Source organism: Nanorana parkeri, unplaced genomic scaffold (assembly GCF_000935625.1).
Source record: "Nanorana parkeri isolate BGI_ZX_2015 unplaced genomic scaffold, ASM93562v1 scaffold378, whole genome shotgun sequence".
NCBI classification, from domain to species: Eukaryota; Metazoa; Chordata; class Amphibia; order Anura; family Dicroglossidae; genus Nanorana; species Nanorana parkeri.
The window spans coordinates 54648-71940 of record NW_017306646.1 but is presented as its reverse complement, the minus strand read 5'-3'; the positions used below and the strand labels follow the sequence as shown (position 1 = coordinate 71940).

At 40.5% G+C, this 17293-nt stretch overlaps 1 protein-coding gene across 1 annotated transcript in view; it reads right to left on the bottom strand.

The window, feature by feature from the left end:
* Positions 1–15171, bottom strand: part of LOC108789118 (dimethylaniline monooxygenase [N-oxide-forming] 2-like) — a 17552-nt gene extending 2381 nt beyond the window's left edge. Inside the window, exons 1-6 of the mRNA XM_018559049.1 lie at positions 15026–15171; positions 13941–14129; positions 10642–10816; positions 8896–9038; positions 4546–4745; positions 609–955 (exon numbers count right to left, since the gene is read on the bottom strand). Coding sequence (XP_018414551.1) covers positions 609–955; positions 4546–4745; positions 8896–9038; positions 10642–10816; positions 13941–14129; positions 15026–15157 — 1186 coding nt within the window. The 5' untranslated portion in view covers positions 15158–15171. The remainder of the gene's footprint in view (positions 1–608; positions 956–4545; positions 4746–8895; positions 9039–10641; positions 10817–13940; positions 14130–15025) is intronic.
* Between the last annotated feature and the right edge of the window lie 2122 nt (positions 15172–17293).

Genomic DNA, 17293 nt, shown 5'->3' with positions numbered 1-17293 from the left:
TATTTCCCTTTAGTTTCTGAGGAATGTAAGGGGAACCATGAGAAGCTGGTGAACACGTACTGAGGAATATTGATACCAGCAAACATAGTGCTATATGACTGCTGTTTTAAAGGTGGTCAAACCCTTCCAGTGCGTTTGTCCAATATGGATTTAAGCACAGAGAAGGGATTTGGAGTCACTCTTGGAGCACAGATTATTTTTCTTGCACTACTAGCACTTTATGAATATGCGATTGATGGATAAAGTACTTAGGTTGGTAATTGATTCATGATGGATGGATACAAACACTTTTTTGGTTGAAATTAGCATTTTATTTATATTTATGATTAATGGACACAAAAGCCGTTTTTTTTAAATTTAATACCTATTGCTATCACAGATTGTTATTATTGCAATAATTTGTGATGGAATTTGATCGATATGTGTGATATACAATGTTAATTAGGACATATATGAATTACTTCTTTTGTTAGCACAACAGTACTTTATATTTAACAAGTTATTGGGTTTCTTTGTATTACCCACCATTAGCACAGTGTGTAAGACGTGCTTTTGTATGTTCTTTTACATGACATATTTTAAATCTACGCATTACCTTGAATACATACCCTTAAACACTCTGGAAACCCATCGAGCCTGTAGTTCAACTGTTGGCATAATTGATCCAAGGGGTTGTACTAATCCCAAGAAAGCAATGGTTGTCTTCTTCAAGTGAATTGGAAAAACATATTTATACAAAGATACATCATTGTCATTAAGTTTGATGATATTTACATCAAGAAAAGAAAATTTGGAGCTATATCCGGTAGCAAAAATAACGTCATCCACTTCAGCCATAGTACCATCTTCAAAGGTGACATATGTTTCAGAGAAAGATGTAATACCAGGTTTCACCTTAATCGATCCTTGCAGGATTTGACTTGGGAGATAATCATTCACCACTGGATGCTTCAACCTTTTCAGAAGAATAGACAATGTGAACTAGAGAAAAGACAACTGTGTTCCATTAATAATTTTTTTTAATCTACTCCCTTTATCCATTTGTCTTAAGATTTGTGTTCTTTTACTGTTACCTTTAGAAGTGTTAAAATAAACTTTCATGAAAAAAATAATGTTCTATCTTGAGCCGAGCACACACCCATTTTGACCTGAGGATACTTCCAATAGGTACCCAGATTAAATATTTATACGGATTCCAAGTCTCTATGTTTCATTTTGAATGACATCACTGTTGTAAATGTTTATATATGCCTAGGTGATTTGACCTAAATGAGTTAGTTCCTGGATACTGTTTCATTGATATGTGCATATTATGGATGTGTGGTTTCTTTTTTTGTGTGTGTTGTTATTGGTTTTGGTTGTTTCTTATTTATTTGTGTTATATTGGTTGTCAGATATTTCTCTTTTATATTGTCTGTTTAAAGAAAGACTTAAAAATAATAATCTGATTTAATACTACAGCTGAATCTCCTAGACCCGAATTTCCTAATTCCATTTCGGAGCTCCCGATTGCCATTTGGGTCTGGGAGCCATATACATATATTACTAAAGCTGAGGCTCCCAGACCCGAATGGCATTGCATTCAGAAATTCGGATCCCAAATGCCATTCGGGTCTGGGAGCCTCAGCTTTAGTATTATATGTATATACTGTATATGGCTCCCATGTTGTTGTAACGAAAATTTGTGATCAGACCCATTTGGATGCATTAAACGGAAAAACACATCTGATTGGCCAGAAAAGTCACATGCCCGCTTCAGTTTCGTTTTTGAACAAAATTCGGACGGGATCCAAAATCCGGAAGCGGAAATTCAACACATTCGGATGCATTGGGATTCGGAAATTCTCATGTGTCCGAATGTGCGAATTTCGGAAAATTCGTCAGAATTTTGATTCAGAAAAGAACGAATTGCACATGTCTAGTCCCCATAGAAGACTAAGGACCGGCTGAGCTTTCTCTAATTACCATACAATGCTTCTAGATCTTTAACCCTTTGTTAAGACAGTTTTTAAATCTAACAAGCAATAAATGTTCTGCGCCAATACTCAGTCTATAAGCTACCAGGCACTATGAATACACCCACTTGTATCTCAGCACGGAATTATTAACAAGCAACCGCCCTTAGAAAGCGCTCACAGGAAATCCAAAGACTACAGCCGTTCAATAGTTCCGGTCAGTGTGACGTCAGATGCTCCGCCCTACTCATGTTACATCCAGCGTGACTTCGTCAGGGGTTCAGAGCATCTGACGTACGGAGTGACATGTATAGCTATGTGTGCTCCCCATTATGGCCAATCACTGACTATATGAGCCTGCCAGCCCCAAAACTAAAGCAGTCTCTTCTACCGTAATATTATTACAATAGCCACAGCAAACATACAATACAATATGTACTTAAATAAAATCATATATTAAAAGTCTATACATATCCCATGGTGAAATAATTCATAAATAGATCAAATCCATGTACAAAAATGAATCTATAAACATGTACAATCTTCATATAAAAACATGAAGATACTAAGATCTTGAAAACAGTAATAAAAACAGTGATAAAAAACCTCCATTAGTCAGCAAAAATACATATAACTTCCATAAAAAGATATACGAGCATATATAAAATATAGGTAACATCACCTTCAGTTAATATATCACATATCTAGTGCAAGATTCAGGAATTAGCTATAAAACAGTTGAGGTCAAAAATCAACGTTCATGCCCCTTAAAGTGCCAGCTCTAAAAATCCAACCTGTCTCTTTCTTAGCCAGCTCATGTCTCCAGTTCCCTCCTCTCCAGTGCTTCTTAATCTTTTCCCCAGAGTTGGAGTAACTTAGGGTTTTTTTTGATGGACTTCCGCAAAATGTTTGGTTACAAAATGGTCCTTATATGCCCGCCTGATATTGTAAACATGCTCTTTGATTCAAATTGCCAATTTCCTTGTCTATGACCTATATATTGCAACCCACATGGGCATTCTAATGCGTATATCACTCCCTAACTATCGCATGAAACAAATTATTTAATATTTACCTGTGTATTGTCATTGTTAATAAGGAAGTGTTTTCTTCTTCTCACATTGTTGGATGCATGTCTACACGCATGACACAGGCCACATGCATAAAAGCCCACTGCATCCAAAAAAAGTAACTGATTTCTTTCCATTAGGTGGATCAACAACACTTCTAGCCACTATATCCTTGATAGATCCAGTTTTTCTATATATGAAGTTGAGTATTGAGGGGAGTAACCCTTGTAACTGTACATCTCTCTGCATTTTTGCTACTAGCTCTATATCAATGATTGTATATAAAGATGCCACGTCTGCAGTGATCAGATGGCAATCATCATCAAAATGTATCTTATCTCACTATAGTATTCAATGTTTGGTGTCCTTCAGATAAGTGGGCAGAATAGGAATATGGACTCCGGGACTCTAGATGCAGTACAAATAATTTATTGATGGACATGTAGCATATCACACTTATGCTACATGTCCGTCAATAAATAGATGCATTTTTACTCCATCTGGAGTGCCGGTGCCCATATTCCTATTCTGTGAATAAAAACTATTGCAATCCGTTAATTAACTCTGCACCCACTTATTCTGCATGGAAAAAACAGTCAAGAGTGCGATGAGTTCACGGACTATAGACGAACACACGAATACACAAACTTTAGATAAGTGGAGCTCCGTTGTATAAGGGGTTGTAGAGAAAGAAAATCTACATATTCCCCTAATCGATTTGTAACTGACCCAATACTGTTGATTATCGGTTGTCCCAGGGGATTCTGTTAATTTGTATGATTTCTTGGCTGATAGTAAATGATAGGTATTCTACATTGGGTTGACACAAAGTATTTTTCCTCTTTTATGTTTAGAATTAATTGTATAATTAATTAATAGATTGGAGAAATACAATCTTACGTGAACATTTGTGAATCCAAATTGGTTAAAATATTATATCTAAAATGTGGCTAACAAGTCGGATAAAGGAAAATGTTCAATGCCAATATATTAAGGTTTTGAGTGTAATACTAACTTGTGACCATGCGCTTGTTTATGCTTATTTTGGCCTTGGCATCCTAACTGCTGTTATTATTTTTTAGAACACTGTATAGAAATAAGTAATCAAATGGTTAACCTGACTTTAAATAATTTGATAGGGTTTTTTTCTCTTTCTTTTTTTTCTGGACCTTATTCAACCTATAATGAACACAGATTAATTGGTCTGACCAAATTCCTAAATTCTTAATCATTTTAATTATTCACCCTTAACTCTGAGGACGCACTCAATAACCATTCATTTTGTTTTCCTAGAATATCAGAGCTTTATTTTTTTAAATAACTACCATATTGCTAGCACAAAGAAGATGCTTGACAAAATAACACAGTCATTCAGCAGTCTAATAAAAAACACATATATTTGTTTTGACTGGTGGACATCAATGTAGTACAGAATGTAAATGTAATCTCATTTATGAAGATAAAATAAATAAGCTACTGCAATTCTTGTCTTATACAGGGGAATGTATTCTTTTATTTACCTGTGTTTAGGTTCCAAGCCAAGGTTTGAATGGTCAAACCACCCACTCATAAGTTTTTCACTTATCTTGGCAGCAAGTATATTTGGTAGTAGATTCTTGATCCACATAGTGTAGCGTCTTGACATGCTCATGTCAATAGGAAAACCACCAGTAGAAATACGACTGACCACCCAGGATCCGTTTCTGGTACTTAGATAAACCTAGGGAATATAATAATGAATAAGCCATTGCAAATAATCATGTATAAAACTATATTGTTAGTTTTCCTCTTTAAATATTTACTGCCCATAATATTTTTAACAACAAAAACCAAAAGAGCGTCAGGCTGTACGGCTGTATTCTATAGTTTGAAGCCATGGTTCTTAACTGGTGGGTCACAACTCTGTGTCCAGTGGGTCACCGCGTGCCTTCCCCTACGCTAGGTAAGAGGCTCCTTATCCTCCCCCAGCACAGCACTGTCAGTTCTTGCACCGAACAGCCATTCAAAATGTGCTTCCCGGTGCCAAGTGTCACCTTGAGGTGGGGTGGAGTGGGGGTATGGGAGATGTATGCTTACAGCTTCCTTGCATGACCTGTAGAGGTGCCCATACCGGAGTGACATCACTTTCCGGCTCCCGGCACCCCTACAAAAACTTTTTTTGGGGGGAGTGTGCATGTGTTTAAGAATTTCTGTGAGTCTGTGAGATTGTGTCTGTGGTTGTGTGTGTCTGTCAGTGATTTTGAGGGCCCGTTCACACTAGTACAGTGTGTTAATCACACAGTCCTGATCAATTAACGCACTGTACCAATCGCCTCGTTCTGGTGCGGGAGGTGTGTTGTGTTACCAGCGGAGCAGCCGCCCCGACGGAGGGTGCCGCCCTAGGCAAACGCCTAGTTTGCCTCGCGGTAAATACGCCCCTGCCTCTGCCCACAGTTTGATCACCCACATCTTAACACGCAGTACAGCAATGCCATGCGCTCCAGAGCTGTGCAACTTGGGTCCTGTGCCAACAAACCTGAAACTCTCAAATGGGTGAAACCATGTGTAATGAAGATAAGTTATAGCTAACAGGAGTTTTGAGTCAAAGTTTGTACAATTCTTTTCTTTCTGCTTCAAGAGACCCTGCTTTTAGTCATCAAACCCCAGCCCGCACATCTGCTGGTAATTCCAATGTAAGGACTTGCAAAGGGACTCTAAAATTACATAGCAAGCTATCCCAAAAAGTATAAGGTGTTACCCTTGCACCTTTGAACCAATAATGTATTGCAAGTCTGCCCACTTTTCACAGTGCATACGGTGTACTAAAAAAATAAATGTTGTTACTATATAGGTTGTTACTATAAGTTTGTTACTATAAGTTACTTTACTATATCCGAATCAGCAATTTCCTAGAAGATCAGCAACTGTGACTTATATTAAAAATACATGATCTATGTTAGTGAAGCTCAGAGTTTATTTCATAAATTACAAAGTCTGACCTGCTCCAGTTTAGGGCATGAGTTTATAATTTTAACATCTAGGGTAAGTGTACCAATTCATGTGTAGCACCCGGTAAACAGGCGTGATAGGGATGCACAGATACTTTTCAAGTACCAGTGCAGATACTTGGCATTTTCATGAGAACTACCAGGGTTGCAGAGGTTGCAGCTGGGACCTGGCTCTGGCGCGTCACCACTGTCCTGAAATCATTAGTCTGTATTGTTTTAGAAAAACTGTCACATGACAATAAACAAAAATGTATCAGTACTCGTACTTGCAAAACTGGTATATGTGCATCTCTTTATTTATATTTATAAAAACAAAATCGTACATCAAAACAGAGATGTAGAAATCCCGGGAGCTCCTCGTGCTCCTTACAAATGACATCTGCCTCCTAATTTTTGAATTTTTCTCTAGTCTAGTCTTGGAGCTCAAAAGTATCGGTACATGTACTCGTACTTGTACCGAGTACTGTACTTGGTATCTGTGCAACCCTAGTGATTATTAAATTTAGTATTGTCCGATTGTATTCAGTCTGATGCTGATCTATAGTGTATGCTCATTTGGTTTCCCCTAAGCAATCGGTTATTGTTTGCATATGCCTGCTCCTGGGTGTATCTTTGCCACAGTGCAGAGCAATCAATAAGGTATTATTATGAGTATGTATATCTCCCTAACCAATCACTAGGAGGTTGATGGCCAGTGGTGCATGCTGAGAGAGGATATAAATACTTGAGGCGGACCATGTGAGTTCTCTTCTTCCTCCCCCGGGCCCTGTCTGTGGGGAGGCTGCTATGGACTGTCTGATTTTGCTAGGCCTGAAGCCTAGGGACTAGCCATGTGCTCACACTGAGGCCTGAGTCAGGGGGCCCAGTGGCTACTACTGATATCAAGGATTAAGATGACTAATGACTTCTGACTCAAGTACTGCCCCGCCAGGTGCTCTACTCACTGATTGCTTAAAGGTCCTGGTCTGTAAATGGCAGCAGCTACTGAGTTCTTCTAATTAATGGAGTCTACATCAGCCTGGATGATCCTGACCCTAACCCTCGCTCCCAGAACTTCTTCAATAAGATTCTTTAGCATCATATCTACAGTCTGGACCTCGCTTTTATCGGTCGGCACAGAGGGTGGTGAGTGCTATTGGGGCAGCTGGTTGCTGAAAATACCTAGAAAGGCTATGGAAGACCCAATTATTCCAGCGGCTCCCAACGGGGTGAGTGCTACACATGTATTTAATTAACAGTAGCCTGGCACTTAGGAATCAAGTCTAAATTTCATTACCCCATATAAATATGGTGTCCCCAGTAAAATTACAAAATGTTCAGCAATCACAGTTTTCACACATATAATTGGTAATGAATTTGATTATTCCTATACTGCTAAAAAAATTCACATAATATTTAATAATCATTAACAGCTAATGTACATTACCCTCATAAAACACCATTTCAAAGTGCAGAGTTATTGAATTTTAAATATTATGTTTATATTTTACATCAGACACTTAATATGTGGTTGATTTACTAAAGGCAAATAGTCTGTTCACTTTGCAAGGAAATTTGCATTCTGCAGGGAAAGTTCCCTAAGATTAATAAATGTGGTGAAATTTCACAGCAAAAATACCCAATCATGTGCAAGAGAATTAAAAAAAACAACAGTATTTTAGTTGCACATAATTGGGTGATGGAAGTTAGCAGAGTTTCACCTTATTCACTAAACCAAAGGGAAGCTTCCCCTACGAAGTGCAAATTCCCTTCCAAAGTGAACAGCATATTTGTCTTTAGTGAATCAACTCCTATATGTTAAATTTTTACTGCTATTATAACTATATTTATATTACTATAATTTTTTAGAGTTTTGATCACTATTAAAAAAATAGGCATTATGAGTGTATTTTATTGTACAGGCAGTCCCCGTGTTACAAACCTCCGACTTACATACAACTCCTACTTACAAACATGGGCTATTACTGTACAGCAGGGGTAGTTGTAATGCTAACGCGCTCATGCCGACGAGGAGTGCCCGCCTTTTTGGGTCTGGTTCGTAGTACTGTACATACATTACAGGAAGTTGGCTCTTGTTAGACATGCAGACGAGGGGTGCCCATCTCTTCTCCCGGGTCCCTGTGAGGTTTTTGCTGCTCTCTGTATCCTCATTAGTAAGATTTAATCTCACTTCCTGACCTTGAGACAACAGGAACCGAGAGGAAATCTACCCCCAGGAAGGGAAATTCACTCCTGTAAGAGTTATCATGGGAAAAAGGTGTTTCCACTGAAGCTTTATCACCAATCCTTGTTTCCAAGACAACCCAAAATTTTCAAAATCCAATTGTCACAGGGACAGACAGTGAGGTGAAATCTTTTGAACAGGGGCACACACAGCAAAACAAACTTTACAGGGGGTTGACCTATGCAATCCAAAATGAAAAATAACATTTGGGGGCTGGATTTACACTTAAAAAATTTACCTGTTCCAACTTACATACAAAATCAACTTAAGAACAAACCTACAGTCCCTATCTTGTTCGTAACCCGGGGACTGCCTGTATTGTGTATTGAGCATTGTACTCTGCTCTGCTATACATAACTTTCTGGAATAAACAAGCAGTATAAGGGCATGCATTCTGTATTCCTTAAATTTAAGTGATGAAGTACACTGAAAAAGAAGTAAAAGAAAATCTGGAAGAACCAGTTTGTACTAGTTGTTATTGCAATCATATCACAATTAACCACAAAATCAGCTCTAGCCGACCTTTACACCATTAGCAATTTAAAATCTACGTTTTGCCAAAAGGATAGACTATAACAGATATTAAAGAAAGAATCAGAGTTCTATAAAATGGAAGGACATGACCTGTTTCAGATGAAACGGTAAACAATATAGACAACCTGTTTAGCAGTATGACTAAGTTCCACTGATATATCTCCAGCTGAATTTCCAGTGCCTACAACTAAAACTGTCTTCCCGTGATACTTTTCACTTGTTTTATAGAAACGACTGTGAATGTAGTGGCCTTTAAAATATTCTATACCTGCAGAGAAAAAACAAAAACAAAAGCAAAATATTTGTATAGTATATTTATATAATAGTTTGGAATTATAAGGTCTCTAAAGGTGAAAACACATGCTAGAATGGCTTGTTACTACAGACTAAACACTGTAACCTCATGGTAAAGCATAACTACATACAAAATCTTTTTGTGTCTTGAATAGAGCAGTGGAGCATTAAAACTTTTGTTGGGCTTTTATTGCTGTCCTGGTCTCAATTGGGGGCATTTCCACTCATTGTGTGCCCCAGTGACATGGGTGTGAAGGGGCAGGAAGTAATAAGACATTTCTCCTATGGGGACAGACAGCAATAAAAATACTTTTAAATGGTAAAGTGGGGGAGTTAGAAGCTCTAAACCTTCCTTACTTTATTCAAAGCTAGGAAAAAGTTTTGTCTGGTGTTGGTCTTAAAATAAAAAATCAAATTAAGGAGTACCAGAACTGTGGAAGCTGTGCTCAAAATAGGCGAGCAGAGGGTACAGAATCTGAGAAGTCGTTTACTCTCCCTTTCCTCTCGGACATGCTGTATTTTCTCACAATGATGCTCTGTGTGGTCTCCAGTCAGTTGTGGTTGTAAAGCAATTGAAAGATGTTTAAGACCCTAGCACTGTGGGCAAATGAAAGTGAGGCCTGGTATGGAAGAAGGGCCACACAGAGGAATACTGTGAGGAAATACAGCATCAAGTCTGAGATCAATGGGAGAGTGAACTACTGGCTTATCATGCCTTGTTCTAAATCTACACTGTACGATGGTAGAGTAGAAAATCACTGGACTACTTGGTATATTGAGATTTTTGATGGCAGATGTGTAGATCAGTAGGAAGCTCTTTGGTTCCAAGGACCCTTAGGGGCAGTCCCTGTAAAACTGGATAAAAATACCCCTCTACTGGTAAAAGTCCACAATATATTTTATCTTAAATGCAACAAGGTGAGACAACATGTTTCGGGGACTAAAAAGGTCCCCATTCTTAAGCTATGGAATCAGTCAAATAAATGGACTGGACAGGACTGCTGGTATTGCATTATATGATGACATTAAGGGTCCACCCACATTCTGGGTCAGTGAAAGAGAAGACTGGGGAACAAACTGCCATGGAACTGAATTGTAAGATGAATATTTGTCTCTACTAAACCCTTAGACCAGGGGTAGGCATCTTTGGCACTCCAGCTGTGATGAAGCTACAAATCCCATCATGCCTGGGAGTCATGCCCATGCCTGTCAGTGTCTTGCAATGCATCATGAGACTTGCAGTTTCAGCGTAGCTGGAGTGCCAAGGTTACCTACCCCTGCCCTAGACTAAGTGAGCAACACAATATGTCTATGCGAATGGCAGGAGCTAAAAATTATTTGGTCTCTATAGCAAGCACTATAACAAAAACTAGAATGTGCTCACTGAAAATACTTCATAGCTTCCCTTTAAAGCTTCTCTTTAATTTATGGTTGCATTCTTGGTTTCATTGGTGCCACTGTATGAGAAAGATTGAGATGCTTTTGATTTTAAATCCATTGACAAATATGGGAATCCAGTTGTCATACTTATCTATAACTTGTCTAATTCAGAATTCTATTTTCATTTTCATACTCACCTGGAAAACAGTTTAGAGGCATGTAAGGGTCATTATAATGTCCATTGCAGACAATTACTGCATTAAAAATCTCTTCCTTCCTTTCCACATTTTCCCTGCCACGGGTTTCAATCTCAATATTCCATTGTCCGCTAGTAGCAAAGTCCTCACTTTGCTTTACACTACAAACTTGAGTCTGTAAAGAATGAGGAAATGTGAAGAAATATAAATTTACCAAAATGTTGCTGGTTAATTGAACAGCCATTTTCATATACCAGTTTTTATATTGAAGTTTACATTTAGTATTTTAGTATAAAACACCTTCTAATTGAATGGAGAAAAAATTATAGAAGCACCACTCCTCCATGGCTCTGCAAAAGAATGAGCCGGGTGCTTGCCACTGGGAGCACGTCCTCATTCCAATATGAGCCCATACAAACAGAAGAAAAGCTGGCCACACACTGGAATCCACTGGGATAGTAAATTTGAAGCTTGACCACATCACTGGTGCCCCGCCCAAGGTCCACCACTGACGCATTTCACCAAATCACGGACTTAATCGCAGTGAATTTACCACTGTTGGGTGAAACACGTCTGAGGGGGCGGACCTTGGGCAGAACACCAGTGATGTGGTCAAGCATTTTATTATCCCAGTGGAATCCAGTGTGCGGACAGCTTTTCTTCTGTTTGTATTTTTCTTCTAATTGAATGTCATCAACCCTTTACTGCAACCTCAGCCACTGCTACCCCTGTTATATACCCATTCCAAACCTATATTCATGTAAACAAACCACTACTAGAAGGATACTAGCATAGCTTGTATGATATACTGTAGCAGAGATATAAAAGCAAGGAACAAAATGGTCAGGTTTCCAGATATTAGCAGAAAGATGTTAAAATGGCAGAATAAGTTGGCATTACAGTGTGATATGTTATAATGCAGGTTGTGCAATTATTATGTAATATTATTAAACGTCTGTAAAGAATTTCTACAAGGTAATTAAGGACTGGTACAGAGACAGTTTTTTAAGAGTCTAAAGGTAACAAGCAAATCAGATAAGACAGGTAGTTCTAGTAATAACTAAACCAAGTTCAAAAATTACTATTTAGGGTTTTGTATGTGGGGGGTTTTTCCCCGAATAAAATACGTTTTTTGTCTTTTTCTTGCATCTCAGTGCTGGTAATCTCCTAGAGCCTCTTTAAGCCACTTCCCATCTACATACCCTCATTCCAGCACTGCTGCACACCATTGCTATGCACCAGCTTCCTAAAAGCAGTGGATCGCATCTGTGCATTGCCTGTTAGCATGGGCTCTTCTAGTTGGCACCAGGAAAGCATATAACAGGCCAACAAGAAATACAAAGAGGAATGTGGTGCACTCCAAACAGTCTTCAATCCAAACAAAATCCAGTGCTGTAATCATACAAAGTGGATGATGCCACTCTCTGGTATCCTCAATGGTAGAATATCATCAGCACCATGTATTCCAGGATGGAACCATTAATTAGTGCTGGATAAGGTTACTGATAACTAATAAATAGCTCTATAATGTGTGCACAGCGGACACAATGGGGAGATAGTTGTCACCCCATGACATAAATGTCTGGAAAAGGACCCTCATGGTAGGGTGACCAGATATCATGATATTGAAAGCTGCAGATTTAAAAAGATTGAACACAACTATTGTAGTCAGTGGCGTAACAACCGGGGGGCGCCGCACCGCTGACCCCCCGCCGGTTGTTACGCCACTGGCTGAATGCCCATCGTGGTAGACGGGAACCGGGACGGAGCGGCAGGGGGCGGAGACAGGAGATGGGGCGGACGCACTAGCTCAATGCTAGAGCGGCAGCAGGAGGAGACGGGGACGGAGCAGCAGGGGGCGGAGACAGGAGATGGGGCGGACGCCCGGGAGATCGAAGAGGTGAAGATGGAGGAGACTGGAGGGCCGATGACGGTAGCTGAGGAGGCGGGGAAAGGCGGAAGATGGAGGAGACGTTGATTGGGTGCCGAGGCAGCGGAGGAGGCCTTTTTTCCAGTGCCAGGTAGGAGGATGACTGTGCTGGCAGGGCCCAGCATAGATTCTGCACAGCCCCACTGAGACTGCACGGCCTGTGGGGGTCTCTGCAGGATCTGTGGGGGGGCTTTGCAGGAGACAGCTTACGGAGACCCGGGGGTCGAAGCTAGCGTTGATAGCTAGCTCCGCCCAACTGTTTCCTATTGGCTGGAACCTGCCAGAGTCTTCTAGCAGGTCCCAGCCAATGAATAACAACTGGGTGGAGTCGGCCGTAACATCACGGCTGGCTCTGCCCAGTTGTTATTGTTTAATGACAGATCAGCATCCCCAGGTCATTTGGGGATGCTGATCTGTCATTACAACTGTGCGGAGCGAGCCGTGAGATCACAGCTGGCTCCGTCGAGCTGTCATTTGCGTGGAGATTGGTTGGCTTCGGGTGTCACTGCGGCCTTCAGCTGCTGTGCTGTATTGTGAATAGCCTGTACAGCAGCCCTTCGGTTCGACTGAACTGAAGGGCAGAGGAGGCCGAAGCGAGCCGAAGGATCACCCGAAGCTACGCCTGGATCCTTCGGCTCTTTTGTTTTACCAGACAGAAAATTTGCAACAGGGAAACGGACAACAAGAAAAAGCTAACAGAGGTTCGAGAATTCATCTTCTTAAGGCCCTTTTTACATGGGCACCTCGGTTCCAATCAGGAGGGGATCCATGCACAGATTTCCCTGCTGATCAGAACGGATGTCACTGTTGTGAAATCCATATCTGTCCAGTTTTTTCCGTCATCTTGGATGTAAATGAACATGTGTCCGTTTACATCAGATTACCTCCGATCTGGCATGATCAGGTCTGGCAAAACAGAACACTGTTCTGTTTGTTCAGATCCGCCTGAAAAACTGACAGGGGGACCTGACTGGAATGCCCATGTGAAAGGGCCCTAACTTTTAAAAAAAATTGATAATAGATACATGTGGGTGACTGAGTACTTGTTGCTACAACCTTTCAGCCAGACCTGTATGGAACATCAAGAGGAAAGTTTTATATAACCCCAATGCTTATGCTGACGGTGTTCAAGGGCATTTTTGGCCCCACTGAAGCATTTGCCTAGTGCTAAAAAATGCATTATAAAAATTAGTGAAAGTTGTCAGGACCCTTGTGGGCAAGACCTAGTTGATCCATTCACTCATCTTCAGTATTTAGCTTTTACAGATTACAAAATAGGAGTGAATGATTCTTCTGCTGATTACCTCATCAAAATTTAGCACAAGGAAAAAGCATAATTATTATGCATTTATTGTAATGGCTGACTTACCTGAAACTGAATACATTTCAGCAGGTCAAAGTGTTCTGCATACAAGTGAAGGTATTCTAAGATCTTGGAATGATGGAGATACACGGGAAAGTCCTCTGGCATTGGAAAGTCACTGTAGCACATCATCTCTTTGGAGGTATTAGTGAACACAGACTGGTAGATACTGGCTCTTCCTTCTTCTACCCTCTCCTATTAAGCATATAGAATTTTATTAATCAATATATCAATAACGACTGCCTACATTACCCCACAGCCACCATACAGATTCACAACTTTAGATCAGGAATTCTGTTTTCTTTTGTATGTTTTAATTTGATTGGTTGCAACGTGAACAGTTCATATTTCAAACACTTGAGTAAGCGAAGCCAATATCGTTAGTAATTATACATTTTTGGTAAACATTTCAAATATTGGAGTTTCTGCTCTCACTATTTATACATAAAAATGTGCGTATCAGGTCAACAAGGAAAAAAGCAAGGGCCTGAGTAAGGCTCCACTAGATCCCATTGTATATATTCAGCTTTAAAGTAGAACTGAAGTCAAAACTTTTTTTTGTTTTGGAAAGAGTAAGGGAGGGTTATAACCCCATTAGCGTGTTTCTTTGCCATCTGTGTCCCATTGAGGAGATTTCCCTTGACTTTCCATCCGATTGCCACAGCAGAAGGTAAAAGGAAATCACTCCAAAGTGAGGGAGTTCTCTGGTGGTCAGCAAGGTTACCAGAACTAGTGTCCCCATTGGAAGATTTCCCATCTATTCCTGTTCTAATGACAATCCAAAATTTGGGATTTATTCACTTTCAGTGATAATGTTCACCAGGACAAATAGAGAGGGTGAATCTCCCTAACGGGGACACAGATAGCAATAAAAACCTGACAGGAGTTCTAATCTGTCTTTATTCCACCCACTAACTAAAAAAAAAATGCTTTGGCTTCAGTAGCAGTTTAACTTTCATAAAATTCTTGGCCATTAAATTTTTATTTAAGTGGAACATTTCTGATCTATTTAAAACAAGTGGGATGGTCTTTAGACATGTGTGGTCCTATGGTCATGACATATGACATCACAGAATGATTTATTAACTTACTGAGTATTTCCAGAGTCCTCCAATGCCATCGCTTTTTTCAAAACATATAGGATCCAGGCCTTCCTCCAGACAACATTTGATGGCTGCAAGTCCACTGCAACCTGCACCAATAATAGCTACTTTCATAGCCATTGTTACTGAAACATCAAAAGTGAGAGTTGCAATATACAGTATATTATTATTAGCTAGAATATATTTAAAAATATTAGAAAAATAAAATAGGATACAATAAATAAATTGTGCACACATCTTTTTTTCAAGGTACAGTTCACCTTTATGTGAGGTGTAACCAAGAGGATCTGCTGTGAGCAGTAAGGTTACCAGGAGAGATATGCTCCAGAGCTGGTTGGTTGAGGTTGCCAGACAGAATGGGTTGTTCTGTGCTGTGGGGAGGGAGGGCAGTAGAAATGTTCTGTTTGGTGATGGGGGAGTTAAACAGGTGGAATGTTCTTTGACATGGAAGGAGGGACAGGGTTCCACGGGGGATGTTCTGGTGCACTGTGCTATGAAGGGGGGTACAGGGAGGGATGTGCTGGGAGGGAGGAGGATTGGAGGTTGTGTATACATATATACACATATATATATATACACACACACACACACTGTATACAGTAAAAATATATATAAAAGCTTAGTAACTCACTCATCTCCTTCTTACCTCAATTATCTTGAGGGAAGGGGGGGGGGGAGCTAATTTGTTTTTGTTTTTTAAAGGAGAACTATGGGGTTAAGGCTTTTCCCCATAGTTCTCCTTAGGGTAACGGGAGGACACAAACTAGCGTCCTCCCGTCACCCTAAGCTCAGTATACCGCGAGCTACTGCTCGCGGTATACTGAGACGCCGCAGCTGAAGTGGATCCCGACAATTATGTCTGGATCTGCCCAGCTGTACCCGCCCCCTCCCCCGTCCGATCCGCCAGTCAGCGCTGAACGTATGGATGTGCAAGCATTCCATTCAGTCTAGGTTAAGGGGGAGCGCACTGTGGTGCCTTCACCTTGGGTGCTGGAACACCTTGTCCTCACACTGCTTGTATCTGCCTGCCAGAGAACATGCTGATCAGAGGTCTGCATGAAGTTGGATAATTGTAACAGCTGGGCACCAGGGAAACAGTGTCAGGTTGCCATGATGGGCACCTCCCAGCAGACGTGGGATTGCAGCACCTTGTGGTGACAAAAAATGTGCGCACTTTTTTTACCACACGGCACAGAACGCGTGCCATTGAGGTACTGCGCACTGTATGGAAGGTGCATTGGGGTGCCAATCAGAATGAATGGCAAAGCAACGTACTAGCGCATCTCGTGTGCGATTCACTGCGTGACAGTGCATGCTAAAGACACGGATACTATGCCTTTAGTGACCCTATAGTGTGAACTAACCCTTAAAATGTGCAAAATGTGCAATTAGAATAGAATGTAGTCATTGTTTTTGCATTTGCAGACTCACACTTGCACACTCAGGAAAAGTAAAATGTGCTCTCAAACAATGAAATGTATAAACGCTTACACAGATGTCATAAAGAAATGGGAATGGTCGCATTTTAGTGGAATGATAGTAAAATTGACCCTATAAAGATAAACCGAGCCATACCATACCTTTTTATTGCTTGGTAAAATCTGTCAAGGTTTTCTCCATAGAACATAGTGTAGTATAACACAGAAAAAACATGAAGTGCTTTAAAAAGGATCTTCTTTGAACTCTGTCCTGAAGGAGGACCTGGGTGTGGAAAACAGTTGTGGAATCATGTTACTGACTGAATCATCTGGTGAAGAGGTGAAGAGTTAAACAAGCAGTTGCAATACATTCATCTGAACTGTGTTACGTGTCAAAGGAATCCAGATTTCTCAGCCAGACAGCACATCCAGGCGTGTGACCTCCCCAGCAATACATTGAGCGCACAGTACATTGAGCGCACAGATCCAAGTGCAGTAAGAAAACAAAAGTCGCCAATGTATGCCACTCAATCTGTGGGTTGTAGAATGTGTATAAATGGTCGTGGCTAGGGGTCCAATCTAGTTCAAGAACTCTTAGGAACCTGGGAAGCTCTTGCCGGTGTCCTGCTGAGCTCCTGTCAACCAGTGACCTCACTGGCTGCCAGGAGCTCAGCGGGACGCTTCCCCCACTTCCCTCCACCACCTTAGGCGGCAAAAAGGCTAAGGACGCCCCTGCCTGTCACATAACAAAATAGAAGTCACGCATTGTAACCTATCAGCTTCTCTCTTCGGTTTGTTCAGTTAAGCTTTAAAAATGAAAAACAGAAGCTGATAGGTT